This window comes from Pezoporus flaviventris, unplaced genomic scaffold (assembly GCF_033815535.1).
Source record: "Pezoporus flaviventris isolate CSIRO_AGI_PZ_B2104156 unplaced genomic scaffold, CSIRO_AGI_Pfla_v1 ptg000034l, whole genome shotgun sequence".
Classification (NCBI taxonomy): domain Eukaryota; kingdom Metazoa; phylum Chordata; class Aves; order Psittaciformes; family Psittacidae; genus Pezoporus; species Pezoporus flaviventris.
In genome coordinates, this window is record NW_026892582.1 from 1,184,981 (window position 1) to 1,211,570 (window position 26,590).

The 26,590-nt window shown below is 49.7% G+C and overlaps 1 protein-coding gene across 2 annotated transcripts in view; it reads left to right on the forward strand.

Annotated features, from left to right (window-relative positions):
• DNAH9 (dynein axonemal heavy chain 9) overlaps positions 1–26,590 on the forward strand; it is a 127,751-nt gene that overhangs the window by 6,385 nt on the left and 94,776 nt on the right. Inside the window, exons 5-17 of one of the 2 annotated variants that reach the window (XM_061461934.1) lie at positions 269–396; positions 854–962; positions 1,591–1,738; positions 3,170–3,344; positions 7,314–7,487; positions 8,183–8,390; positions 12,774–12,939; positions 13,731–13,833; positions 15,394–15,633; positions 21,674–21,835; positions 22,191–22,387; positions 24,003–24,165; positions 25,940–26,063. In XM_061461934.1, coding sequence (XP_061317918.1) covers positions 269–396; positions 854–962; positions 1,591–1,738; positions 3,170–3,344; positions 7,314–7,487; positions 8,183–8,390; positions 12,774–12,939; positions 13,731–13,833; positions 15,394–15,633; positions 21,674–21,835; positions 22,191–22,387; positions 24,003–24,165; positions 25,940–26,063 — 2,097 coding nt within the window. Of the gene's footprint in view, positions 1–268; positions 397–853; positions 963–1,590; positions 1,739–3,169; positions 3,345–7,313; positions 7,488–8,182; positions 8,391–12,773; positions 12,940–13,730; positions 13,834–15,393; positions 15,634–21,673; positions 21,836–22,190; positions 22,388–24,002; positions 24,166–25,874; positions 26,064–26,590 lie in introns of those variants that run through there. The other variant, XM_061461935.1, reaches the window with a different exon arrangement.

A 26,590-nucleotide genomic window follows, 5' to 3' on the forward strand; every position in this document is an offset into this window, starting at 1 on the left:
AGTACCTGTTCTTCACTTTCATCATCCCTGATGATTCTCGGTGAGAATGAAGCTGTTACATAGGTCTGTGGTAGTTTTCAGTGATCGTAACTGATAATGCCGACCAGACCCAGACTGTGAGATAGTAATAGATAGGTACAGATGTAAAGAGCTTTGAATGCTTAAGAGGAAAACATTAATTAGGATAATTTTTAGTAATCTGCTAGAGAACACTGTTGGAGAGGTCGCAACTTCAATGTTCATCAGCATATTCCTGTCCCACTCCCAGGACTGTTTTCATCCATCATGCGAGAGCTGGCCAACATCACACATGATGGTCCCAAGTGGATGGTACTAGATGGAGATATTGATCCGATGTGGATTGAGTCTCTTAATACTGTGATGGATGATAATAAGGTAATGAAGATAAGTCAAAGAGGGGATATTCCTTGATTGTGTGTTGTGATTCAGCCTGGGAGAGATGCAGATGCTGTGATAACACCCCCTAAAATAATGTGATTGTGTTTCTTCAGATAGAACAACCAATAGTGCATAAAGAAAATGGTACACGAAGGAAATAGCTCAAAGCATGTTGTCACTGGAATTCCCCTTTCCTGGGGCGTTAGGCTCATGAGTAACCACAAATGTCCTGCTTGTAACTTTAGGCCCTTTAAAAATAGAGCAGGGTCATAATCCAACACCTTTCTTCCCCACCCTGAGGGAGTGTTGTGGGTCATGGAAGAGAAGGATTGTTCTGTCTGTTAGAAACCACCTGCTGAGCAGCCAAGCTTTTGAATATAAAATGCTGAATGCTTTTCATTCCTGTTCCTGGGGGAGGAGTTAGTCTGACTGTCTGTCTGTCTGCCACGTGCAGGTGCTGACCCTGGCAAGCAATGAGAGAATCCCTCTGAACCCAACAATGAGGCTGGTCTTTGAGATCAGCCACCTGCGCACAGCCACTCCAGCCACTGTGTCCAGAGCTGGTGAGTCCTGGCCTGAGCTTCACACTGGGGTTTTGCATGGACTAAGTAGGACCCAGTGCCTTTAACCAGTCTTTCGTTGGCCAGCTTGGTCCCTCTTGAAAGTTCCCAGGGTGGGTTCTTGAAGCACATAGACAGGCTGAGGATCCTGACCCCAGATCCCTGGGAAGCTGTCATCTTGGAGATCTGTCCAGAGTGCTCTGACTGTTGATGGGTGACCATGGCTTCAGCGTTGCCGCAGAAGTGGTCCTGTTGTGCAAAGCCCTTTATAGACTGGATGAGGAGAGGGACAGTATCCGAAAAAGCTCCTGATATTCTGGAGTACATGAAGTATAGGAAAGGGAATGAAGATGTCCCCTAATTGTACATATGAGGCCCAGAGCAGTAACATCACTAAGGCAAGACTGTGTTCTGTATTTGGGGCAGGGTCAAGAAAGGTGTCCTGGTTTCCTGAGTTAGGTCTCTTCACTGTTAATGTTTCCAATGTGTGTGTGGGGGATAGGTATTGGGACACCAAGGTGTTTTTGATGGGCTTTTATTAGTGTGAAAGTAGCTGAGAAATTCTGCTGGAGAAAAGGAAGAGTTGCTTCTCTGTCCTTACTGTATGTTCTCTCTTACCCTGGGCCTAAAGGCATCCTGTACATCAACCCATCAGACCTGGGCTGGAGTCCCCCAGTGAGCAGCTGGATTGACAGGAGGGAGATCCAGTCTGAGAGAGCCAACCTGACCATTCTGTTTGATAAGTACCTGCCAACTTGCCTGGACACCCTCAGGACAAGGTACCATTGAGGACTAGCTCTGCTGGCAAGGGCAAGGGGACACAGCTGTGCTGTGCTGCACATGGCACGGGTGGCTGGTTTCCTCCTTGCCCCTGAGAGCCCTGAGCATCACTGGTTTAAGTGCAGAGAAACAACAGGCCCTGGGCCTCCTTACCTTGATTTGGCTTCATAGTTGTGCCCACAGGGAAGTTGTTCTTGCTTGTCATTGTGTGAGACAACTCTCCTATACTATGGGGAGGACTGGCCAAAGTAGAGTCCCAACAAACTGAAGTAAGGGATCTTCTGCTATCCTCTGCTTGCTTCTCATAGTTATACCTTAATTTAAAAACCCCCATAGAATCATAGAATAGTTAGGGTTGGAAAGGACCTTAAGATCATCCAGTTCCAACCCCCTTGCCACATGCAGGGACACCTCACACTAAACCATGTCACCCACCTCCATCCGACCTGGCCTTCAACACTGCCAGGATTTTCACAGAGGTTGGAGCATTCACAACTTCTTTGGGCAACCCATTCCAGTGCCTCACCACCTTCACAATAAAGAATTTCTTCCTTATATCTAACCTAAACTTCCCCTGTTTAAGTTTTAACCCATTCCCCCTTGTCCCATTGCTCCACTCCCTGATGAAGGTCCCTCTCCATCATCCTTGTAGCCCACTTCAGACACTGGAAGCTGCTCCGAGGTCTCCATGCAGCTTCTCTTCCCCAGGCTGAACAGCCCCAGCTTTCTCAGCCTGTCTCCATATGTGAGGTGCTGTTGAACATGGGAGTTTTCAGCCACAGTGGGAATGTGTCAGAAGCAGCTGCATTAGTGATAGCAGTGGGCTTTTGAAGTAGGAGCTGCTCTCTGAGTGACCAAGCTGGTTATAGCTGTTGGCAGCAGAGTCCATGAGACATCTCCCACTCCATTTGCTAAGCGCTGTGTCAGCCCGTGACAGGCGCAGGATTAGCTGCAGGCAGCCCCGAGCAGGGTGTTTTGGTAGCTTGCTTAATTCAGAAATTGTAGAAGCCACCTCTCCAATAGCTGTCATTACTTTATGGAGGACTTGAGCGCTGCTGCAGTATTAGTTTGGAATTCTGTAAGTGAGCCTAAATGAATGTAAAATGGCAAGATGAAAGGTTTTATTTGATGACTCCTCTATTTGACCGCGTTTGAAGTGCTCGTCCGCGCAGGAAATCACAGCCTTTAGCTTCCATTTTACTTCTTTCAAGAGGATCAAAGTTTTAAAATGGTTCAAACTTCTGATCACTGTTATTACTTGTGTACGTGCCGGGGCCAGCGGGTCTGCGGGAGGGGAGGGCTGTTCTCTCTGCTGCTGTACCAGGGAGCAAGACACGCACTGCTGACAAGTGAAGTGCCTTGAAAAACCATTTCCAGCCTTGCCTGCCTGGGTTCTGAATAGCTGTGATGCTGACATTGCCATCCCTTAGGTTTAAGAAGATTATTCCCATTCCTGGGCAGAGTATGGTTCAGATGTTGTGCTACCTCCTGGAATGCCTCCTGACAGAGGAGAACACACCTCCCGACTGTCCCAAGGAGCTCTATGAACTTTACTTTGTCTTTGCTGCTGTCTGGGCTTTTGGTGGATCAATGTTTCAAGACCAGGTAAGAATGAAAATGCCACTTCAGCATTTTATGCAAGCCTTTTACATAGTGCTGTTTGCCTGGGGGTCTCGTGTAGGTGACCATAGGTTAGAAACCTGAATGCAACAGCTCCTTTTTGTAAAAGACCTCAGGGGAGAAGGGCTGAGGAGTCAAGTGATAAAGGCAGAGAGATGTTTGATTATCATAGAATTCCAGGCTGGTTTGGGCTGGAAAGGTCCTTAAGATCATCCAGTTCCAACACCCCACCATCGGCAGGGACACCTTCCACCAGAGCAGGTTGCTCCAAGCCCCTGTGTCCAACCTGGCCTTGAGCACTGCCAGGGATGGGGCAGCCACAGCTTCTCTGGGCACTGTGCCAGCGCCTCAGCACCCTCACAGGGAAGAACTGCTTCCTTCTTCCTGTTTCAGTTTGAACCCATCACCCCGTGTCCTATCACTACAGTCCCTGATGAAGAGTCCCTCTCCAGCATCCTTGTAGCCCCCTTCAGACACTGGAAGCTGCTCTGAGGTCTCCACGCAGCTTCTCTTCTCCAGGCTGAACAGCCCCAGTGTTCTCAGCCTGTCTTCGTATGGAGGTGCTCCACCCCCGTTATCATCTGTGTGGCCCCAGTTAATTTATAGAGGCCTGTGGATGTGCATAATGGGATCAAAGTAAAACTGACTTATCAGATGGATCTGTCAATGGAGCAGCCTTCTGTCCCTCTGACTGTGCAGGTAGATGTTGAACCACAAAACCAGTCAGTGCTTTGTCATAGGTTGAGGTTGGTGGCTGTAGGTGCTCAGCTTGAGTTCCCTCTGGCAGCCTGCTGTTTGGAGTCTGTGACGTGAGCTCCTGGGCTCAGTCAAGCTCTTGGTGGATGGATGCCCACACCCAGGACTGTAGCGCTGCAGGGCGCAATCTAGAGAGCAAGATCTTGGGCCAGGAGGATTAATCAGGCTGTGGTTCACTAGTGGCGTCCCTGATGTTCAAACTACACTCGTGTCTGAGATGCAGAGTCAGACAGGGCAGTACTCTCCATGCTGCTTCCCAGGTTGTCTGTCCTGTGGATTTGCTGCTGCTGTTAGGCTCTGAATCCACCAGCTTGCATTAAACAAGGGGGTTGGGGATGGGGATGGTGGTGGTGATCTCTTGCATTGCAATGTTGTTAGAAGACAGTTTTCTCAAGGTCAGCAGTTGGTACTGAGCATTTTCAGCCCCCTTTCAGGTCCTTGTCCTTAAAACATGGGAGGGAGGAGCAGAGACATCTCCAGCCAGGCTGAAACACAGCCGCTTGGTGGGAGCTGTAGCATGTGAACAGCAGCGACCTTGGGAAGGGTATTCTCCAGACTTGCCTGGGAAAAGCAGGGTCAGAGCTGTCTAAGAGCACATGAAGCATGTGAAGACCCAGGTTTTGAGTACCAGGTTTTCAGGAAGTAGCACAAGGCAGTGTGAGTAGCTGCAAAGTCTGCAGGTTTTGAAATACACTTAGCATCTTCTGGAGCTGCTCACATGTTCTGCCCAGTCCCTGCTGGGAACCTGTTGGGTGGTTGCATCTCCTGGTCAGAGGATACTTTGTCCCCAGGTTTAATGCATGTAATCCTGACATGTGGGTCTGCTGTGTGACAGGACACTGATGTGTCAAGCTCTGTGTTGTCTGGAAGTGTGTGGGGCTCTCCATGGACCTGACACCAGCGATCCTTTCCCAGCTCAGGTGGAGGCACTGCCCTTCTCAGGGGCTGCTCAAGTGCTCACTGGGGTCTGTGTTTCCCCTTGTGCCTCAGTGCACCAGTAGCATGTGCTGGACTCCACCTGTGCTTCAGGGTAAGGAGCAGATGTTTTGGGAAGTGACAACAACAAAGGTCAAGCTCAGCCATCCTGCCTCATGGCTGTTAAATGACCAGTGTAAGACCAGTTTTCTTGGTCCCTGTGGAAGACTTAACCCTGCATTTCCTCTGTGCCAGCTGGGAAATGCTCAGCCTTAGTGGCATCACCACAGGGTGACATAAAGGCAACACAGTGAAGCCTGGGGAGCACTGCTTGTGCTTGCTTCAGCAGTACAAGCTGCTGTCTCATTGTAGGAGCTCACAGCTCCTTCAGCAAGTTGGCTGGAGCACGCTCGTGTAGCAACTGAACACTGCTCCCTGAGCCACCGCAGAGTCAGTCACAGAGTCACAGGAAGAGCCACGTTGGAAAAGACCTTTAAGATCATCAAATCCAACCATTCCCCAGCACTGCCAAGGCCACCACTAAATCCCTGGCACCTCAGGCTCTGCCTGGCTCCCTGGGGAGGAATGGCACGGACACATGTGCCTGGGATTGTGCTGCAGGGGCACAGCATCTCTCTGGGAGCTTTGTCTTGGAGGCTGGACTCTGCGTTGCTGCTTGTGATGCTCTGTAAATGTCAGGAGTGTGAGCGTGAGGATGCGGCAGCCGGAGCGAGGGGAAGCCTGATGAAAAATGATCCAATATAAAATCTGTTTATTGCTCTCCATTGAAGGTGCCCTTCGTGCTGACCTTTTGCTGCCGAAATGTCAGGAGAAACAGTCTGGAAGGCTTCCTGCTACTCTGTGCTTGTTGGTGGGGAGTGGGGGCCCCTGGATAAAACCAGATGATAGATTTGCCGTTTCCAGCCTCTGAAATTAGCAGAAATCCATATGGGCTTTGTATTAAAGAAGCAGCTTGAGTTCAGCACTGCTCTGGCAATAGAGCTGGGGCTGGAGCAGCTCCACTGAACTACTTGGCTGGGGGGGGGGCAGCCCCTCACAATGCAGCTGGAGGCAGTTTGCCTCTGTAGGGGTAAAGGCACCCTTGTGAGAAAGCTTTTAGCAGTGCTGCACGTCCCTCCCCACTGCGGGCTGCTCTGCTGCTGGCACCGAGGAGGCAGAGCAACAGAAGGGAGGATAACAGTTATTCTGCTTCTCTGAACAGCACGGGACTGCAAAAGCATGGGTACCAATAATGTGCTTTCTCAAATCCTCTGCTCTCCTGGTGGCTTGTGACTCAGGAGGCTCTATAGAGGCCACTTGGTTCAGTTCAGCTTCTGATCCACGTTTCCTGTTGGAGGCTGAGCAGTCTATGGGCAAAGTGTTGGTGGCTTGGCAAAGCACATTGAATGGCTATGGGGAGGTGAGACCTGCAGATGCCCCACGGACTGTTAGAACAGCACATTATGTATTTCACAGCCATCTTTCTAACAGCACTTTCCCCCTCTTTCTCCCACCCCTTTCTCCCCAGGCAGGAGTCTGTAGTCCCCACTGTCTGCATGGGAAGGTGCTCAGGCTGAGTGACAGGCCCAGTGTCATACAGGAGACCTGGGGCAGGGGACTAAGCACATTTTGCAAGTCCTGGCCCAGCATCGAGAGCAAAACTGACCCCCCAGCTCCTGAAAAATAATCAGGTGCTCCAAATTCTCCATGGATGGGAAGATAAAATGGGGACAGACAAGGAAGCGCTGATGCAGCAGCACAGAAACAAAGGGGCAGGCTCTCTCTCTGGTGCTTTGGTACACTGGTGTCTCCAATCTAGCTTTTTCTAAACATTGTGGCCTGAAAAGAGGCCAGAAGACAAAACCTAAATATTAATAGAGGGGTGTGATTTATGAGGAAAGGCTTTAGTATGCGTGCTTTGGCTACCCATGACCACAGATGTAGATGGATGTTGAGTCCTTGTCTGTCAGAAGCAGCAGAATCAATCAAGGGGTCTGTTTAGTCACGGGCACGTATTTCTCTTTTTCAGATTGATCCATCTATCTAATCTCAGACATACCAAGAGTGATCAACACTGAGGATGAATTATTTAGGGGAATAAATAGGAGTGATGAGAAGGAATGAAGAAGATGAAAAATTAGGCTTAATAATAGGGGATAAAATCGTTATGAATGGAATGTGTTTAAGGACTAATCCTGCTCTGGTGGCCTGGGATAGGTAACGTTCTCCAGCACTAGTGAATTTCTCCAGATTAGCATATTTTCTCCACTTACTGTCTTGCAGCTTGTGGACCACAGAGTGGAGTTCAGCAAGTGGTGGGTGGCAGAATTCAAGACCATCAAGTTTCCTTCTCAGGGCACAGTCTTTGACTTTTACATCGAGCCAGAAACGAAGAAGTTTGAGCCTTGGTCTAAACTTATTCCCCCGTTTGAATTTGATCCAGAAATGCCATTACAGGTATGTGAACCTCACCTGCATTTGGTCTGGGAGGAGTACATGGGTTTTAGTATGTGGGCATTTCAGTGAAGTCCCATTCAAGCACTTCGTAATAAGGATGGCTTCTTTATGAGGTACAACCAAATTACCCAGCTTTTTCTACATGTGAAGATACATCCTCCATCCATCTTCCAAATATGAGTGATGTGCGTGAGGGGCAGGCGCAAAGCCACCCAGTGACCCTGGAGCTGGTGTGCCCAGGGTGCAGGATGGGGGGAATTTGTCCTTCAGAGAGAAGCAGGATGTGTGACAATGTAGTGACAAAGCCCCTGAGACACCATGTCATCGTTCTGCGTGGCTGAAAATAGATCTGGTTTTGTGATCTGGACACAAAATGAGCCGTCCTGCAGGTAGCGAATTGTGTTTGCCAGCTCTGCTTTACTTTTGTTTTATAAGTGCCACAGTGAGGAGCTGGCTGCTAGAAATTGTTCCCATTTTAGGAAAACGTGTGTTTGCGGGGAGATGCAGGTGCTGCTCCGGCAGCGAGCTCCCGAGGTTCCCTCTGTACCATTTGACTTTAACAGCTCTCTTCCTGCTGCAGTCTGGAAACTGGGGCTGCCTCCCTCATTCCTGGCTCCCCTAATTGGGCTTCTCCCCAGAAGGTGGCTGTGGGCTTGTGGATGGGGGTGCTCATCTGCTCATTCTGCCCCTCTCAGGCTTGCCTGGTGCCCACCACTGAGACAGTCCGTGTGCGGTACTTCATGGACCGGCTCCTGGAGCGCCGGCGCCCGGTGATGCTGGTGGGCAATGCCGGCACAGGCAAGTCTGTGCTGGTGGGGGACAAGCTGTCCTCACTGGACACGGATGCCTATGTGGTGAAGAAGGTCCCGTTTAACTACTACACCACCTCTGCCATGCTGCAAGGTAAGGAGGTGGCTGAGTCACAGGACTTCCGTCTGTGACTCAGACAGGTAGAATTCCTGGGGTGTCCTTCCCAACAGGAGAAGGCCTGTGGGAGAGCTGCCTCTGTTGTCTATGGGCACTGCATTGACACCCACAGACTCTTAAAACCCACTGTGAAACCCTCAGGTCAGCAGACCCCTGGTTTTGTGGAAGGTGATGTTTTCCATCGTGAGGATTTGAGGGCTGACCACCATGACTCCAGCTCAGGGCTGTGCCAAAGCATGTGCTTAAATCTGCTGCTGTTTTGTATAGTACACAGTACTTGACTTGAGATGTGTCTTTAAGATGCTTGAATTTAAGCCCATGCTGAATAGGATGGGTCTATTGACTGAGATCTAAACTGTCCTCATGGTGAAGTAACAGGAATTGCATCCCAATTACCAGTGAGGATGGTGCTAATGGATATGTGCAGCCTATAAGCCAGGCCTGCCAGTTCCTGGCGCTGTCTGGTTTCCTGCCACAGCCCATCATGGTCCTGTGGAGTAAGTCCCCCATCCCCAAGGGCACAGGAGTTGCTGCCCCTGTGGGGCTCAGAGCCCCAGGGAATTGCTGCCCCTGGGGAAGTCCGTAAGAACATCGCTGATGAGGATTTGACACATCAGTGAAAGATGAAGTTTAAGATCAAGGTAAGGTCACTTCTGTTATGTGTTCTCTTCAGAGCTGAAAAGAAAGGAGGGAATTATTGAAAGGTGGTTCATTTTGGAATGTTTTTTTTTCACTTTGAGTTGAACTAAAGAGAGAGAAAATAATTTGTTACATGTGTTTATTAACCAGGAATAAACCTCCTTTGTTTTAAGTTGAATGGGTCATTGTGAACCAAGGTGCTGCCTTTATGTAGCTTGGTTTGACCCAAGTGTCCTGAAGTTCTTCTACTTCCCCAGCCCCATAGAGGACCACAGAGAAGCTGTGGCTGCCCCATACTTGGCAGTGTTCAAGGCCAGGTTGGACACAGGGGCTCAGAGCAAGCTGCTCTAATGGAAGGTGTCCCTGCCCATGGCAGGGGTTGGAGCTGGATGTCCTGTTTGAGCTTAACATTGCCCTCTGGGGCTGACCCACTTTTAGAGAGATGGCAGCCCAGGCTCATCCCATGATGTGTAACCTGGGGCCATGCTGTGGGGCTGCTTTCTGGGCAGGTTTGAAGGGTTTCTGGTCTTGCTGGTGTGCACCCTCCCAGGCTCTGCTGCCCCTCTCTGTCAGCCAACGGGATGGTGCCTGTGCCCACAATCTGCCCACAGTGTGAATGCAGATTATTTGGGAATGCAGAAAACTTGGGTAAAATCTCACCTTTGGGCCGGTCCTGCAGCCCTGATTGAGTGGTGTGATGGTTATAACCTGCCTTTCCCCCTCCCAGGCGCCCCTTCTCTTTCCCTCCCTGTGTGGAGTCTCTGAACTGTCTGTCTGTCCACCCAGCTGCCTGGGTGGTGGAACGTGCCCTCATTTATCTCCATCAGGGTGGATGAGTGTGTGCAGGTGTTGAGATTGATGCCAGCAGCCCTGGCAGCACGTCCCTGTTTACTCTGGCTGTGAGCGATGGGCTGAGACAGCGACTTTCTTCCTCTGCAGAGGGGAGCAAGTCATCTTGTGTGGGGATGAAGATGTGGCTGTGAGATTTGCATCGGGAAGCATGATTTATACTGCTTGGCCTGGCGCCCCGCTGCTCATTTTTTAGAGTTAATTTGTCCCTTTCTGTGTGGCTTGTCAGTTGGTTTTTCTCCCCAGCAGCACCTCTTTAAATGTGCAAAATACGGATACCAAGCAGGTTTGCATTTCTTTCTTTTTTTCCTTTGAAAAGCTCCTAATTTCCTAGACCAGGTGGCGGTTGGTGCAGGGATTTGTAAGGTGCAGAGCGTGCGCCCTTCACTGTAAGCACAGGTATGTGGGTCAGATCATCCTTGTGGCTCCCATGGTGACAGCATTGCCATCTGCAGAGGGGTTTTAACCACACTCTGCCCAAGCCTGGGGCCAGCTGGGGGCTTTTCTTCGGTGTTCTGTGACTGAACTGCCCTTTGTGTGGCATTTGGTGCAGTCCCAGCCCATTGCCCTAGAAGACCTCCAGCCGACTGCTCTCCCTCTTCATGCCCTCTTGGACCTTTGCTTCTCCACCATATGCTTCTCCATCCCTGGCTTCTGTCATTCAGCACCTTCTACTCCAGATCTAACTTGAGAAAACTGCCGTAGGTGTTGGGTGGTTTTGATGTTGGGTTTTTTCCCCTCTCGACCAGGACCCAGCAGGCAAGAGGAGCCACACTCCCTTTGAGAGTCCCATTTGCAGTGACTCTTTCAGTGCTGATTTGAGTGTGTCAGGTTCTCAGAGGCCCTTTATTAATACTGTGAGATACAGCTCTGAATTAAAATGCAACTTTCCCAAACATGTCACTTGATCCCCAGTAATTGCATTTCAGTGTGATGAATCTCCTGCATACTTGTTTAACCTCAAAAAGGGCTGATTTTCTATGTTAATGAAGGCCTCATTAAATTGAGATTAAATGCTTATTTGAAACACTTAATTTAACTTGCTACCAGAAACTTCAAATATCGTGGGTTTACGGAAGGGGGAGAGAGGCTCCACCGAGGGAAGATCCATCATTCCCTTCCTGAGCACAATTCCTGCCTTTGTGCAGCAGCGCTCCATGACAAGAAATCAGCTCAGTTTTGAGGAGTGGGAAAGACAAGCTGTCTGCAATGCACTGGAGCAGTGAAAAGTGCTGTGGTCTGAACAAAACGCAGCGTAGAATCATTCCTTAACAGAATTTGCCCATAATAAGGAATGCCTTAAGTGTATGTTTTCACAAGCTGATTTGAATAAGAATTCCCAGTCCCATTTACGTTTGCTAGTCTTCCCTAATGACAAAGAATTGCTCCTTCATGTTCCTCTCTACAGTACCTTAACAGAATCATAGAGTCATGGAATGGATTGGGCTAGAAGGGACCTTAAAGCTCCTCCAGCTCCCACCCCTGCCACGGGCAGGGACACCTTCCACTAGAGCAGCTTGCTCCAAGCCCCTGTGTCCAACCTGGCCTTGAGCACTGCCAGGGATGGGGCAGCCACAGCTTCTCTGGGCACCCTGTGCCAGCGCCTCAGCACCCTCACAGGGAAGAGCTTCTGCCTTAGATCCAACCTAAATCTCCTGTTTCATTTTGAACCCATCACCCCTTGTCCTGTCACCTAAAACAATGTAAATGAAATTCTGCCTCCATCTCCAGGAGAGCACTGAGCCCCGGGGAGTGAGGATGCTCTCCAAGTGAGCGCACAGCAGAAAGCCCATCCCGGGCTCTGGGCAGAGCAGAGCTCTTCTGTTTGCTTTTCCTCTTACTGAGTCAGTAAAGGTTGCTGGAGCTGCATTCAAGGGGATCAGTAAGCCCCAAAGCCCCATGTGCAGCAGTGGGGGTGGTTTTTATCAAATAACAGCCCAGCTTTATAAATATTCCCCACATTTTGTAATTCAGAGCACCACAGAACCTCAGCCTTGTGCTGAAGGGAATGGAAACCTTCCAAAGCTTTGAAATGAGGAACTTTTATCTCCATGCTTTCTCTTGCTCAAACACGACCCTGCTTAAAACTAGGTGGTCATTTGATAACTCCTGTTGGAACTGAGCCTTGTCACGTTACCTGGAGGTTTGGGTGATGCTGGGGATGGGAGCAGGGAACCTGTGGGTATTTGGTACATTTATATAAATAATATTTGGCTTGTTCTGAAGATGTGCAGGATTTTACCCCAAAATCACCTACTGCTTTTGTTTACCAGAGGCAAGAAGTGCACTGACAGTCACAAAATCAGCTTTGCTCGTGGGCTTCTATGCCCAGAGCTCTCCCTGTTCCTCCCCAGTACCCAGCCACTACTGCCTGTGTCACTGGGGCAGGCAGCAAAGGACGTTCACTGCTCTGCTGTACAGCTCAGAATAATACCAGCAAGCAAGATTTAGTTTAAAAAACTTATCCAGAAGGGATTCAAAAGGCTTTTATCTTGCCTGAAAAGCTTTTGTTTGCTCTGAAGTGGATGTGGTTTGGAGCTGTATTGTGTTTGGTTTGCTGTATTGTATTTGGGTTGCTCTGTTTGGTTTGAAAGGAGGAATTGAGAGCGCTCTGATTTGGGTCGAGTCAGACTGAAAAGCTGCCCAAGGGTCCCTGGCAGCTCCACACAGGGCTCTCAGCTGCTCTGTGGCTGCACTTTGGTGACAGCCACCATCCTGAGCTGGTGCTGAGAGCACCTCTTCCTCCTCACAAAGCAATAACCAGCCCAGTTGCCAGCTGGAGGGCTGTGAGGTGAGCCCTGCCTGTCCTGTGCATGGCTCAGGAGGTACAGCACAGCACGGTGCTGAGCTTTGCTCCTCTGCTCCACACAGGGGTGCTTGAGAAGCCTCTGGATAAAAAGGCTGGCAGGAATTACGGCCCTCCAGGCACCAAGAAACTCGTGTACTTCATCGATGATCTGAACATGCCTGAGGTGGATGCTTACGGGACTGTGCAGCCCCATACACTGATCAGGCAGCACCTGGACTACGGCCACTGGTAGGAAGTTGCTTGGGCTTGGTCATCCAAGAGCTTTTCGTTCATCATCTCTTGGGGATGGGGTTTGAGAGGAAGTCGCATATCCTGGCTCCCTTTCCCACCCTGTGTTTGCCATTGCATCCTGCTGGGCTGGAGCTTGCTGGAGGCTCTGGGTGAGCACTGTGCACCCTCAGGCTTTCCCCTATCCCCAGCAAACAAGCCTGGCTGAGAGGAGCTTTGCTCTGCTCTTGCTGGGGCTCGTGCCTGTGGTCCCAGTGTGCAGCCTGCAAGGGGAGCGTGATGCTCGGCCTCTGTGCGCTGTGATGCTGGGAGCATAGGAAGGCCATGGACTTGGCCTCAGCTGGATGAACCCTGCAGTGAGCACCTAATACTGTTTCCAGTCAGGCAGCAGCAACAGCATTTTCTAGGCAGAGGTAATCTGAAGGGAAACCAGTGACATGTTTTGGAAGGGAGTCAGTGCATGTTACACCGTAGCTGGCAGTGCTGTGTAGGATGGGAATATTTGCAGCTATCCCCATAGGGAATACAGGGCAGTTTCCAGTCTCAGCCACATGCATACCTGAGCTTGGCCAAACACTTCTGAGTATGGACGCAGTGGAGTAGAGGCAGTGGGTGTCGGGGAAGCCAGGCCATGGGCTGACATGCAGACAAGCCTGTGCCCTGCCTTGAGGAGAAGCACAACTTGACCCCCTGAAGACAAATGGACGTCGGCCCCTCCTTGCCCCAAGGAGAGGCAGTGCCTGTTGCTCACAGGTTGTGGTCACTGCGCTGCTGTTTCCTTCTGCCCAAAGGTACGACAGGACCAAGCTGTCGCTGAAGGAGATCAGGAACGTGCAGTACGTGTCGTGCATGAACCCGACCGCGGGGAGCTTCACCATCAACCCTCGGCTGCAGGTGCATGTCCTAGGGCTTATTTTGGGGTGGGTTATTTAAGCATGAGGCTGGAGGAAACTCAGCGCATCACAGAATGGTGTGTGTTGGAAAGGACCTTAAGGTCATCCAGTTCGAACCCCCTGCCATGGGCAGAGGTGCCTCACATTAGACCATGTCTCCCAAGGGTCTGTCCAACCTGGTATCCTGCATATCCTGCTGTCATTTGATCAGCAGAAATGGTGTGGATCTCTGCAGTGACTGTAATTCCTGATGGTGAAGCAACAGACCTTTTCCCTACTTTGTTTTTCCTCACATTCTGCTGCTCAGTCAGTGGAAGAAGCCAACTGAGAAGTTCCTGGTCAGCTTAACACCTACTTTCAGGACAGTCTCTGGTTCATACAGACCTTCATTTAGCTAACATTTGCCCCTGGAACATAGTGCATAATGCCTTTTGGTTTCTGTCATTTCCTGATGGAGCTGGCAGTATATTCTCATTAAAAAGAGGTGGTGGTGGTGAAACTCAAAGACCTCCCCCACCCCCAGCCAACCCCAAACCAGTGCAAATGCTGATGGTAACTGAAGTACAGATTTGCTAAGAGATCTTAAACCTCAGGGCTTGATTCTGGGGAGCTGTGAGCCTCAACCTGAGTCATTAGAGCTGGCTTATTGTGTTCCTTACCCTTTCTCCAGCCAGGAGACAGAGCCTGGTTAGAGGTAGCCTGGCTGTACCCTGTGCCTGCAGATCAAAGCCGCTGAGCAGGACCTGTTGGCTCCCAGGAGGGCAGTCAGCAGCAGAGGGACAGCGCCCTTCCCAGCAGCATGGCAGGTGTTTGCTGTGCTGTAGGATGCAGCTTGGCACTAGGCAGTAGCGGGGCACACCCTGAGACACAGGTGCCCATGGAAGAGGAGCTGTAACTCAGTGGGGCTGCAGGGACAGATCCTGCTCATGGCACTGTGACTGTTGGGGAGCCTGGATCCTGATCCTCATGGACAAACCTCCTCACCAGATTGAGCCCAGGCTCTGGCTCCTCTTTAACAGGCTGTGGTGTTAAAATGAAGCATCCTCTGGCTGTATGTGGGAATCTTCTCTGTCTGCAAGTTTCACTTCAATAAAGGGGTCTTCTGGGAGGTGGCGCCTTCCAGGGGCTGTTTCTAACAGAGACAGTGACTGGCTCTCATCAGAGGTCAGTAGGACCTGCAGAGCTCTTCAGTGGGCTGAATTTCCAGCAAAGCAGCTGTGAAATGCTGTTGAAGATCCCTCTGGGGGGTTTGTGCTTTTGAATCCCTGCATCATTCCCAAGCTGAAGGATGTCCCTTGCCAACTGTCCTCTGCTGGACAGTCGGAAGAGAGAAATAGGCGTACTGCAAGCTATAGAACCATAGAGCATCCCAGGCTTGGAAGTGACCTCAAAAAATCACCTGGTCCAACCTTGCATGGGGAAGGGATCCCAGATGATACCACCTAGCGCTGTGTCCAAGCACATCAAGCCTCCAAGGGTGTTCTGCTTGAGAGGTGGTTGTCCATGGCGCTGCCCATGTCCGTGTCCGTGTGCTGACCTTCCCATGTCTTCTCTTCCTCAGCGTCACTTCTGCGTCTTTGCGCTCTCCCTCCCTGGCCAGGAGGCCTTGTCCAGGATCTACAGCACCATTTTGATGCAGCACCTGACGAGTGGTGGCTTCCCGGGGGCTGTGCAGAAGTCAGCTCAGCAGCTGCTTACCCTCGCTCTGCGACTGCATCAGAAAGTAGCTGCCACTTTCCTGCCAACAGCCATCAAGTTCCACTATGTTTTCAACCTGCGAGACTTCTCCAATATCTTCCAGGTAAGTGCAGCTGCTGGCACGTGGCACTTGGAGCTTGTCCCAGTGCTGTGGAGGTCTGTGGACCTGTGTTCCTCTGGCCCAGCTGGCCTGGGTGAGCAAGCACAGTGACATAGCGTGCGTGTCCCCCTTGTAAAGGGGGTGACCTTGGCCCATTCACTTGCATTCTTCATTAGGGACTGCAGTGATAGGACAAGGGGTGATGGGTTCAAACTGAAACAGGGGAAGTTCAGGTTCTTTCCTGTGAGGTGCTGAGGCACTGGAATGGGTTGCCCAGGGAAGCCGTGAATGCTCCGTTTCTGGCAGTGTTCAAGGCCAGGTTGGATGGAGGCTTGGGTGCCATGGTTTAGTGTGAGGTGTCCCTGCCCATGGCAGGGGGTTGGAACTGGATGATCTTAAGGTCCTTTCCAAACCAAACCATTCTGTGATTCTATGATTCCCTAATTCCTGATTGACTTTGGACAGGTTCCAGAGCATTGGTTTTGAGGAGTATCAGTTAGAAGCTTATTGACTTTCCAGCCTCCTATGGTCAGTGGGGAGGGATGGTGATGACTGGTTCCAGAAAGAGGTGCAGGTTTGGGGTGGGTTGAAATGCTCTCTGCCTGTAGGAGCTTTGGCCTCCTAACTTGATGAGGTGCCTGTTGGTGGGGGTGGTGGAGCTGGGCTTGTCTTTGCAAGCCTTAGTTCCACCCTTGGGAATGTGGAGATGAATGGCATGCTCCACCACAGGGAAAGCATTTGATTGCATTGAAGGAGGTGGTGGATACTTTGTGGGCTCCTGGCCCTGAAGATAGGAAAGCAGTAAGTAGTTCATCTGCTCTGCTTAGAGCCAGGACAGCTTGTTGGTCTACACTGGCACATCCTCTTAGCTTCTTGGTAGTCAGGTACCCAACATGTGCATGAAGGATGCCATTAAATGGTTAATAAAGAAATCCAAACCAGCTTTGACTTAACTGCTGAAACTGAATCACCACTGGAGCCAGTTCCGTACCAAGGGGAAGTAACTCAGCTTTAGCAGCGATTCAACAGTGGAGCTGATTCTTTTTCTCCCAAAGTCTCAGGTTTGAAGCCCGAGCCTTTACTGCTCAGAGAGCAGTTCAGAGTTTAAGGCTGATTGAGAAAGATCTGAGCAGCCAAATTGAGAGGTTTGAAGCACCAGAACCTGTTGTAAAGCCCCAGGTTGTAATTTGTTGCTGTCCTGATTAATGTCTGTTTTACAAAGTAGGTGCTGAAAGTTCGGTGCCTTGTGGTCTGCTCCATCAGACAAGAGCTGTAATAATGACAGGCAATGGGAGATCCAAGAACAGGCTCCTGCAAAAGTTATTAACTCCATTGTGTCAGGAAGGAATCAGACCTGTCACCTGTGCTCAGCTAAACATGAGCAGCCTTTGACGGTAGATGTGGGTCATGTTAAATCCTGGCTTTAGTTCATCTGTGCTTTGAAAGGCAGAGATTGAGAAAAGCAGTGTTTCAGTGGGAAGCTTTAATTTTAGCTGTGCTCTGCTTGGAAGGTGCTGAGGGTGTGGGATATTAGGAAATGTCCTGCTGGATGCTGGGCCATCAGGGTAGGGGCAGTGCCAGGAGCGCAGGTGGCTTTTTGGTGGTCGCGTTGTTGGAGCCTGGCTCCTGGGTCTCACCGTGTTTATTGAAGACACAGTTCAGCTTTTCTTGAAATCCTTCCTTATCTTTCATTATTCATTCTTAGTTATTTCCTTACCTTAAATGTTCCTGGGGCTTTTGGGGTCTCTGGATTTCCCGTTTCTCTCCGCTGGAACACAGTTGAGGGTTCCAGTGGTGTACAAAGGCATGGGCATCTTGCTCTTGTATCTGCCTGCTCTGTTTTGGTGTCTTGTCCCAGCTGCTTGAACTGTGTTGCTTTGGAGGCTCCCTTGGCTGTAGGGTCGGTGTCTCCTCAGATGAACCATGTAGTTGTTGTTGACTTGGTAGAACTGTGAGAAATTCCATGTATTCTTGCACAGCAATGATCTCTGTTCACCATTCTCACTTGGGTTTTGCCTCTGGACATAACCTTCAGCAGGATGCTGAAGTCCAAGAAATGCCTCAGCATTGTCCTCAGTGGTGCCACCTCTTCTTTGGCATCAGCTGGCCAAGGGCCACAGGATGGAGCTTCAGTTCAGGACCTCACATAGACATAAACTGGTCTCTCCTGTGTGGCAGCAGAGGAATATGTCATTGAACCACCGTGGGGTTCAATGTTGCTCCCCAAAGGGCAACACAAGGCTCCAGGGAGGTAGGGACTGGCAGAAGGGCTGGGGGTGAAGAAGGGGAGACCCAAGGGAAGAAGAAAGCCAGCAGTGGGCATTGTTTCTGTGATGAGCACACAAACACATGCAGGTCACTGCTGACCTGGAAACCCAGCTGGGTCTGGATTGCAGCATGCTTCTTCCTGCTAACAAGGAGCTTCAGAGTCTGTGATCATCTTAAACTCCTGAGCTCAAGGGCTGGTTTTGAACCATTACAGAAAGCTCAGCAAGAACTGGCTGTAATAAACCAGCTCACATTTGGTGTCACAACCCACAGGAAATGTTTAGGTGAGGAGAAGCTGGAAACCACAGTCCAGGAGGGTGGACAAGAAGGGGCTGGAGTAGGATTAGGCAAGATCTGCAGGAATGGCAGCCCTGGTGCCTTGTCCTTGCACTGTATCACTCGCTATTACTGATGTTGCTGGGGCAAGGTCACCCATCAGTCCTAAGAACCTCTTGGGCTCATCAGAAGGTGTTACCCATTACTTTTCCTCTTGAGCAGGTCCCATTTGCAGCTGTCCAGCACAACTTTACCTTACACTTCTGTGGCATCTTTTCATGCCTCTGGGTCCCACCACGCACTGCAGAGCTAACTCAATTGGTATGCTCCAGGCAATTTCCCCTTGATTAAAGAAGACAGGTCTGTGCAGTGACAGAGATGGGGATTATGCTTTTAGAAACACATCCCCTGCTGGCTCACACTGGAGAAAGCCCTGGTGCTGTCTTTCTTTCCATCTGAAAGGGTTACCATAGTATTATGCTCTAAATTATATCTGTCATCTCTGTAAAATAATAATCACAGGCTCAGCAGGGCTGTATTTTGCTTTTTATTCCCATTTCTAACAAGATTTTCAAGCAGCATGTCACATTAAGATCTGTGGCAGCTGAGGAAGAACAGCCTCTCTCTCTTCCTGACAGCAAGATGATAGCAGTGGCCCCAGGGTGCCTGGCCCCAGCTGAGCTTTGCCTCCATGCAGGCTTTGGTGGCTGGCAGACTTCATACTCCTTTGCACGGAGAAGGGGTTTCATATCTACCTGTGATTGAACTCACTAAAGACCCCTGCAAGCTTCAGGCTGGCATGTGCCAGAGGATGCCAGAGTGTTACCTGCTGCTGTGGGACAGGAGCAGGGACAGAAATGGGTGTAAGGCTGGCGCAGGGTCAGCAGCACCTTCGGTTTATGCCTTGCTCTGTGCAGTTGTTTGACAGGACTTAGCCTAGGGCTTGGTTCTGGTCCCCTGAGCAGCCTGGTTTCAGAGCTTCCCCCTCCTCCTGTCTTAGTGTCTCTGTTATTTCTCTTCCTAACAGAGATCACTGGCACAGGGTGCCCAGAGAAGCTGTGGCTGCCCCATCCCTGGCAGTGTTGAAGGACAGGTTGGAGACAGGGGCTTGGAGCAAGCTGCCCTAGTGGAAGGGGTCCCTGCCCGTGGCAGGGGTTGGAGCTGGAGGAGCTTTAAGGTCCCTTCCAACACAAAGCAGTCTGGGATTCTATGATGCAGATGCTGGTGGCTGGTTACGGGCTGCTCCGTCACACACAGCAGGCACAGCCCTGCCAGCGTGCCAAAGGGGTGGTTGGAGGCCCTCATCTTGCTGGGCTCTGGGTGCATGACCCACACACTGTTGATTGTAATGCTGGGGTTTATTATATATATTTCTATACTACTTTATATCATGATGTTTTCATATCACCACTGTCCTCAAAGTGCTGAGGATGCTCCAGGAGCCCCAGGAGTAACATGAGATGACTTTTGAAGGTCCCTTCCAAGCCAAACCATTCTATGATGCTGTGCTCAGGAAGGAGGAGCGCAGGGTGCTCAGTCCAACAGCACAGGACAGCTGGAAAGAGGGCACTGCCCACATGGTATTTACACTGCAAAGAAAGGGAAAAAGTAATTTGTCTTACCTTTTAATGCATTGGAAACCTTCTGTCCTGTCACCTGATGGCCCCAGGTGGGAGCAGGGTAAGGCCCCTCATGTTCGCTCCCAGGCTGGTGGCAGAGGAAGCTTCCTGTGCCAGATTGCCCACAGCAACTCTAGCAGGAAGCCAGCCAGCTGCAGGGTGCCTTGTGGCACCTGAGCAAGCCTGCTGTCTGGAACTCACACTCTAATGCTTCAGTCCTTGATGACAGGACAGGACCTGTGGTACAGGTCAGCAGGCTTTGCCACAAAGGTTTCAGTCTCCCTGGTGCTTTTTATGTACTTACTCATTTTAAACACGTTCAACCTCCATTTACACATCGGGTTTGGTGTGTTCTAGGTAGTGGTGTGAAAGGTCTTTGGCTTTCCATGATTGTCCTGTATGTGCAGAGGCTTCTTACTGAGGGCCACAGAAACGCTGCGAGGGCTGGAGCAGCTCTGCTCTGGAGCCAGGCTGAGAGAGCTGGGCTGGGTCAGCCTGGAGAAGAGAAGGCTCCTGTGAGGAGCTTAGAGCAGCTCCAGTGCCCAAAGGGGCTCCAGGAAACCTGGAGAGGGACATCCTCTGGACCCTCTACAGCAGCTTCTTGTCTGTCTTGTGCTGAGGAGCCCAGAATTGAACACATTAAAATGTGAAATCGAATTGAGCCATGATATTTGACATCATTTTCTAGGGAAGCCTATGGCTTCCTAACCAGCCTCTGGCCTTTCCAGCAAGGAGGAGAAGCTGAAAGATGTGGCTGAAATATAGCCATGTATTTCATCCATCACTCGTGCATCCTAGCTGCAGGCACTATGGCAACTACTGGAAGCTCAAGGTGACAGGTAGAGTATCCCCATTGCTCTTTGGAGCTGCTGCTGGTTGTGCTCATGGAAGAGCCTGGCAGCTCTGCTGAGAGGAGTGAAGAGAGCTGGGTTTGCAACGTGGCAAAAGGGGAGATGTTCAGGTGTTAAGTTAATAAAGTGATGATGGAGGTGTGAAGTGTGGGTTTTCCTCTCTCTGAGGAAGCCTTACAGGTGCTTGCATCAAGAACACAACCACTTGTGTGGCTTCGGGTGTCTTTAGAGTGACCGAGTGCTGCTTATTTTAACATCAGTTGAGGACCTGATGGGTTTCACCTCTCTCTTCAAGCTGGCACCTCTTCTCACTCAGTTTTCCTTCCTGGAATAAAGAAAAGAACAATTTGGCAGCTGTAATGACAAATGTGAAACCCAAATGATCCAAAATGGTCCAGGAGCTGGGAGGCACTGCTTCCTATGGCTTTTAATACATGGTGTATTTTATGTAGGAATGATAAGATGTTAGGGATAAAAGCTGTCTATTTAATCCATGCCATCAAAAACCCTGTGTGCTGGTTAATAGGTTTAGTTATAGGTGACACCTTTTGGGGATATAACTCTTTAATGCATTTTAATAGAGCTCATGGTAAACACACTGGGATAAGCAGACAGCAACAAATATTTCCTGCAGGCAGAATGCACCTAATTAAAATGAATGGATTTAAAATAAAAAAGAAATACTTAAAAAAACATCACCACTGCCATTACCAGACTATCTTTCTTCTTGACAAGGCACCCATAGCATGGTGTTGGCATGCAAAAAGCCACACATCAGGGCTCTGCATGCTCTTTGCTGCTGAGATCAGGACCATCAGCCCAGCCAGGCTGCCCTGGCGATGCTGTCTGGGGTCTCGAAATGAGTCTAATGAATAGAAACTGCTTTGGAAGATGGGGGATAGCAAAGAACGTGTTCTCCAGGGGCTTATTCAGAAGTTCACTTGCAAGTTGCTGTAACAGCTCAGCCTATCTAGGGTGATAACATGGATGCTGGGGGTGAGGTTTACTGAGTGTCTTTGCTCTCCACAGGGCCTTCTGTTCTCTACCCCTGAATGTCTGAAGCAGCCCCAAGACCTGGTGAAACTCTACCTGCATGAGTCAAACCGGGTGTACCGGGATAAGATGGTTGAAGAAAAGGATTATGGTACCTTTGATAAAATCCAGCTGGAGATGGTGAAGAAGTTCTATGATGTAAGTGTTGAGGTGCTTACAGGAAAAGTGTTCCTTGGGAAAGCCGAGGTCTGCCCATCATCCATTTGCTCAGAGGGAAGTGTTCTTATAGGAACAAAATCTCTGGCATCTGTGTCCTGGGCTGCAGTGCTGTGATATGAGTAAAGGATGCGCTCCGTGAGGGCACTGGTGAGAGGAGATTTGGGCTCTGTGAATGAATTAAATTCGTTTATTCAAGTGCTTTGGGTCTTGTGTGGCAAAAGCATTAGAAGGGTTGGATCCCTCGTCTTGATGGGAGCAAAGTGCAATTCGGGCACAAATACCTACTGCTTTCCCTATTTCCAAAGTATATGTATATATATTGTTTCTTTTACAGGAAATTGAGGAAACTTTAGAGCAGACCAAGAGAATGAATGTTTATTGCCATTTTGCTAAAGGGATCGGTGAACCCTGCTATAGGCCAGTTCCAACCTGGGAGGAGTTGAACCAGATCCTTGTGGAAGCCTTGGACAACTACAATGAAGTCAATCCTGCTATGAACTTGGTACTTTTTGAGGATGCCATGTGCCATGTGTAAGGAGATTTTCTGGCTTTGTAATCTCATCTCAGCATATATCTGTGTAGATTGCTTCCGTGGAGTTTCCTGGAGGGTGTAGGTATCAGTAATGGGTCTGTCTCATGAGACTCCCCCCTGTGGTCCTGATCCAGGACTGGGGCAGCAGCACAAGAGGGACGTGGAGCTGTTGGAGAGAGCCCAGAGGAGGCCATGGAGATGCTGCGAGAGCTGGAGTAGCTCTGCTGGAGCCAGGCTGAGAGAGCTGGGCTGGGTCAGCCTGGAGAAGAGAAGGCTCCTGAAGGGGAGACCTGAGAGCAGCTCCAGTGCCTGAAGGGGCTGCAGGAAACCTGGAGAGGGGCTTGGGACAAGGGATGTAGGGACAGGCCAAGGGGAATGGCTTTAACCTGCCAGAGGGGAGACTGAGCTGAGCTCTTAGGCAGAAGCTCTTCCCTGTGAGGGTGCTGAGGCGCTGGCACAGGGTGCCCAGAGAAGCTGTGGCTGCCCCATCCCTGGCAGTGTTCAAGGCCAGGTTGGAGACAGGGGCTTGGAGCAAGCTGCTCTAGTGGAAGGTGTCCCTGCCCGTGGCAGGGGTTGGAGCTGGAGAAGCTTTAAGGTCCCTTCCAACACAAACCATTCCATGATTCACAAAGCACACAGCCCTGGGAGCACATCACAGACATAGACCATACTGTCACCTTTGGGGAGAGCTAGCTGAGAGAACTGAAAGCAGGAATTCTAAAGCTTTCCACACAAACCAGAATGCTTTTCTGGGTATAATTTCACTGTCAGTGGGAGTCTGCACATAGGTCAGGAAACACTTGAGCTGTAATAAAGCAGTACAATATTTCTCACAGTCTGATGTGAAAAATTAATTAGATTAGGCTAGACAAATACTTGGTTAACTGAGCTGGATAAAGGCAGCACAGTGAAGAATGGTGCTGGCATGTCAGGCAGAGCACAGGGGGGGTTTCACAGGCAGGATCCTCCAACCGCTCCTCACCTGGGGTTGTAACGTGGGGATGTCAGCGTTTTCTTAAGGAGAATAAATTGGAGGCAGAGAGAGCTTACCACGGGAAACAGACCTGGAAAATAATAGCAAGTTCATTTGAAGAGTGAGAAAAGAGTAGGGTTGATTTGGATAAATGAGAAACATGGATTGTGTTTTCCAGACAGCTTTTCTGCCCTTCTAGACATATGAACATGTTTTAATGCACAGCAGAACATGAAACTGAACACGAATCCCAAATGCTTGGTGAAGAGAAACGTTTACTGGGCAGGTGTGCTAGAGCTGTGAGTTTTGTCCGCAGTTTTTGCGTGTCTCCCTAATGTGTTTTTCCCTGCAAACATGTCCAGGCCTCCACCTTAAAATAACTTTGTCCAGCAGGACTTGGCAGGTGGACAAAAATAATTGGACAGAGTCTGAATTGCCGGCAAACTGTTTTTCATCAGCCCTGTCCTTTGCACAGGTCTCAGCAGAGATGGGGATTGATGGCTGCCACGTCGCTCAGATTGACATTTTTCATCCCGTTCACAATACAGATTCTGAGTGAATAAAATATGTATTGAAAAGCAGTGGGCAGAGAAAAAGGAAAAGGCTGTGATTAATAAGAGGTTTTGGATGCTTCAATTTAGCTGCCGCATCAACCGTATCCTGGAGTCCCCCAGAGGAAACGCTCTGCTGGTCGGGGTGGGTGGAAGTGGCAAGCAGAGCCTGACCAGGCTGGCAGCCTTCATTAGCTCCCTGGAGGTTTTCCAGATCACCCTGAGGAAAGGCTATGGCATCCCTGAGCTGAAGGTAAGTGACTTTTAAGGCTGAGGTGATGGGGAATGACATCCAAAGCAGAACTGGCCCTGAAAACTTCGCCCTGTTGCATATTGGAGCGACACTGATGCTAAAAAGCTCCAAGCACGATATGGGACTGTGGAGAGGAGCAGTGGCTCTCAAAATACCTTGCTGAAGTGTTTCTGCACAGAGCAGACAGACCCATTGTCCCCTGCCAGTCCTCTGAGCTGGCCAAGCCTGAGGCCATCCCAGCTCAAGGCTTAGTGTCAGCCCTGGGCTGTGCTAAGGGACCCTCATTATTCCCTAGAAAAACCTTGGTTTCTAGATTTAATAGAAATGAAACCAAGATGTGGTAATGAGCTCATCCATGAGGTACCTGTTGTGGGGTAATACCAAGGTGGAGAAGGAGCAGTAGAGAGGAGGAGGAGCGTTTCCCAATCGTATCCAGTTCTTCCTCTGGTATTTTGTATCAGAGAGGGGCTGAGTGGTGGATGAGTCACTCCAGACAGCGTGTGCCTCTGCCTGGGAGTTATAAATTAGCATTTTACAATCTCACTGAAATGGTTTAAACCCATTGTAGCTGCTGGCAAAATGATTCTCATTTAAAATGTAATCACCACGCTCACAGAAACATCACCCCGTTCTGCCTGGGAGATGTGATGGCCAATGAACCCCGGGCTCCTTCCCCAGCAGTGGCACCACCTGATGACCTACCTGTGTGTGTGTGCAAGTTCTTTTCACCATGTCACACGAGCCTGTCCCCCTATCCATTGCCTGTTTGCAACTCTCCTTTTGTGTTTTTAAGCCCCACTAGTGGGATTTTCTAGCTCCTACGTGCCTATTTCTTGAGGAAGCCTGTGCTCCCAGCCAGGAACATAGCTCAATAATAGATAATAAATTAATACACTTGTTTGCAAAGCAGCTCTTTGCTTCTCTGCCTGTGGAGGTGGAAGATAATTCGCTGTTCCCTTTACTCAGTGAGGAAAGTAACAAATGATTCTTTAGTAGAAGCTTTGCATGTGCTGAATTTGTAAGAGAGCTGCTGAAACAATGGCCTTCAGGGGCCCCTGCATGTCTTGGATCCTGCTTGGAGGGACAGGAGTTTGAGCAGGATGATGGTGGTTTTCCCATCTCATAAATAACTTGTATTTCAAAGAGATGGTGTCCTTCATTAGGAGGACACTGTCCCCTTTGAAATGAAACAGCTTTTCCATGCAAGCAGGTCTCTGCCAGCATCACTGCTCACTGAAGTCCATGGAAGAGAGGAGGAAATACCCAACTGAAGAAATGAAGGGGATATCAAGGACCAACATTTCTGGTCACTTCAGTCTCCCCCAGTCCCTGTGGTGCTTTAGCCTCTCTCTGTAAGAGCTGTACTGCACCCATAGTCTGTGGCAGAGCGAGCTTTATGAGCTCCCCTTGCAGACCCCAGTCTGATGTTTTCAGTCAAATCCATTGACCTCTTGAGTGTTCCAGCCACAGAAATTTCCTTTGGTGGTACTGGCCGAGGCTTTCTTCTGATTTTTGTGTTACATAGACCTGGGCATAATGTCAAATCCTCCTTGGTAATGTCTTACAATGATGATAGCAATAGTCTCCCCCATATAACCTGAAAGCCTCAGCATGAGGATGGAAAGTGGCCAGAGGGCTGGTTCATGCTAATGAATTGCAGTTGCTTTGTTCTTGGTTAATGGGAAGATCCTGAAATGTCCTGCGTGTAGGTGTGGTACCCAGCCCATGCTCTGCAGAATGTAGGTGCAGCCCCTAAGGCCTTTTCAACCCCCAGGCAGACCTGGCAAACCAGTACCTGAAAGCTGGTGTGAAGAACATGGGCACCGTGTTCCTCATGACTGACGCGCAAGTGGCGGACGAGCAGTTCTTGGTGCTGGTGAATGACTTCTTAGCATCAGGTACGTGTCTTCCTGCTTTCATTTCCCCTCTCCCCCATTTCAATGTAGTTTTGCTCATGGTAGCATCTGTAGTTGTAGGGTATGCAGAAGGGCAATCTATGAAGTAAGCTAGAATATGGATGGGTTAAGCTCTAGAGTAAAAGCAGCACTAAGGTTTCTTTGGTGAGGATGCACTCCATCATCTGGTAGACTTTTTTCTTCTTCTGATGTCCTGTACCCAATTTTTCCATACTTCATGGTATATACTCCATATGGTGGTTATGTGTCATATCTGTTGTGATACTGCAGCTGAGGACGGAGCTAAAGGAATGTATTGACAGATGAGGAGTTTGGCCTAAGGATCCCATGCATCCTCACTCTAGTTACCTACTAAAATAAGCTTGTTCCTGGCTAGAATATTTGACTGGAGTACCTGTGGTTATTGGTGCCTTATTTATGAGTTGGGAGTGGGAAGATACCAGCTGGTTCAGGTGATCTCCATGGATGGTGAGGGGTGGAGAGTTGACAGCACAGTGGAGTGATAGCTT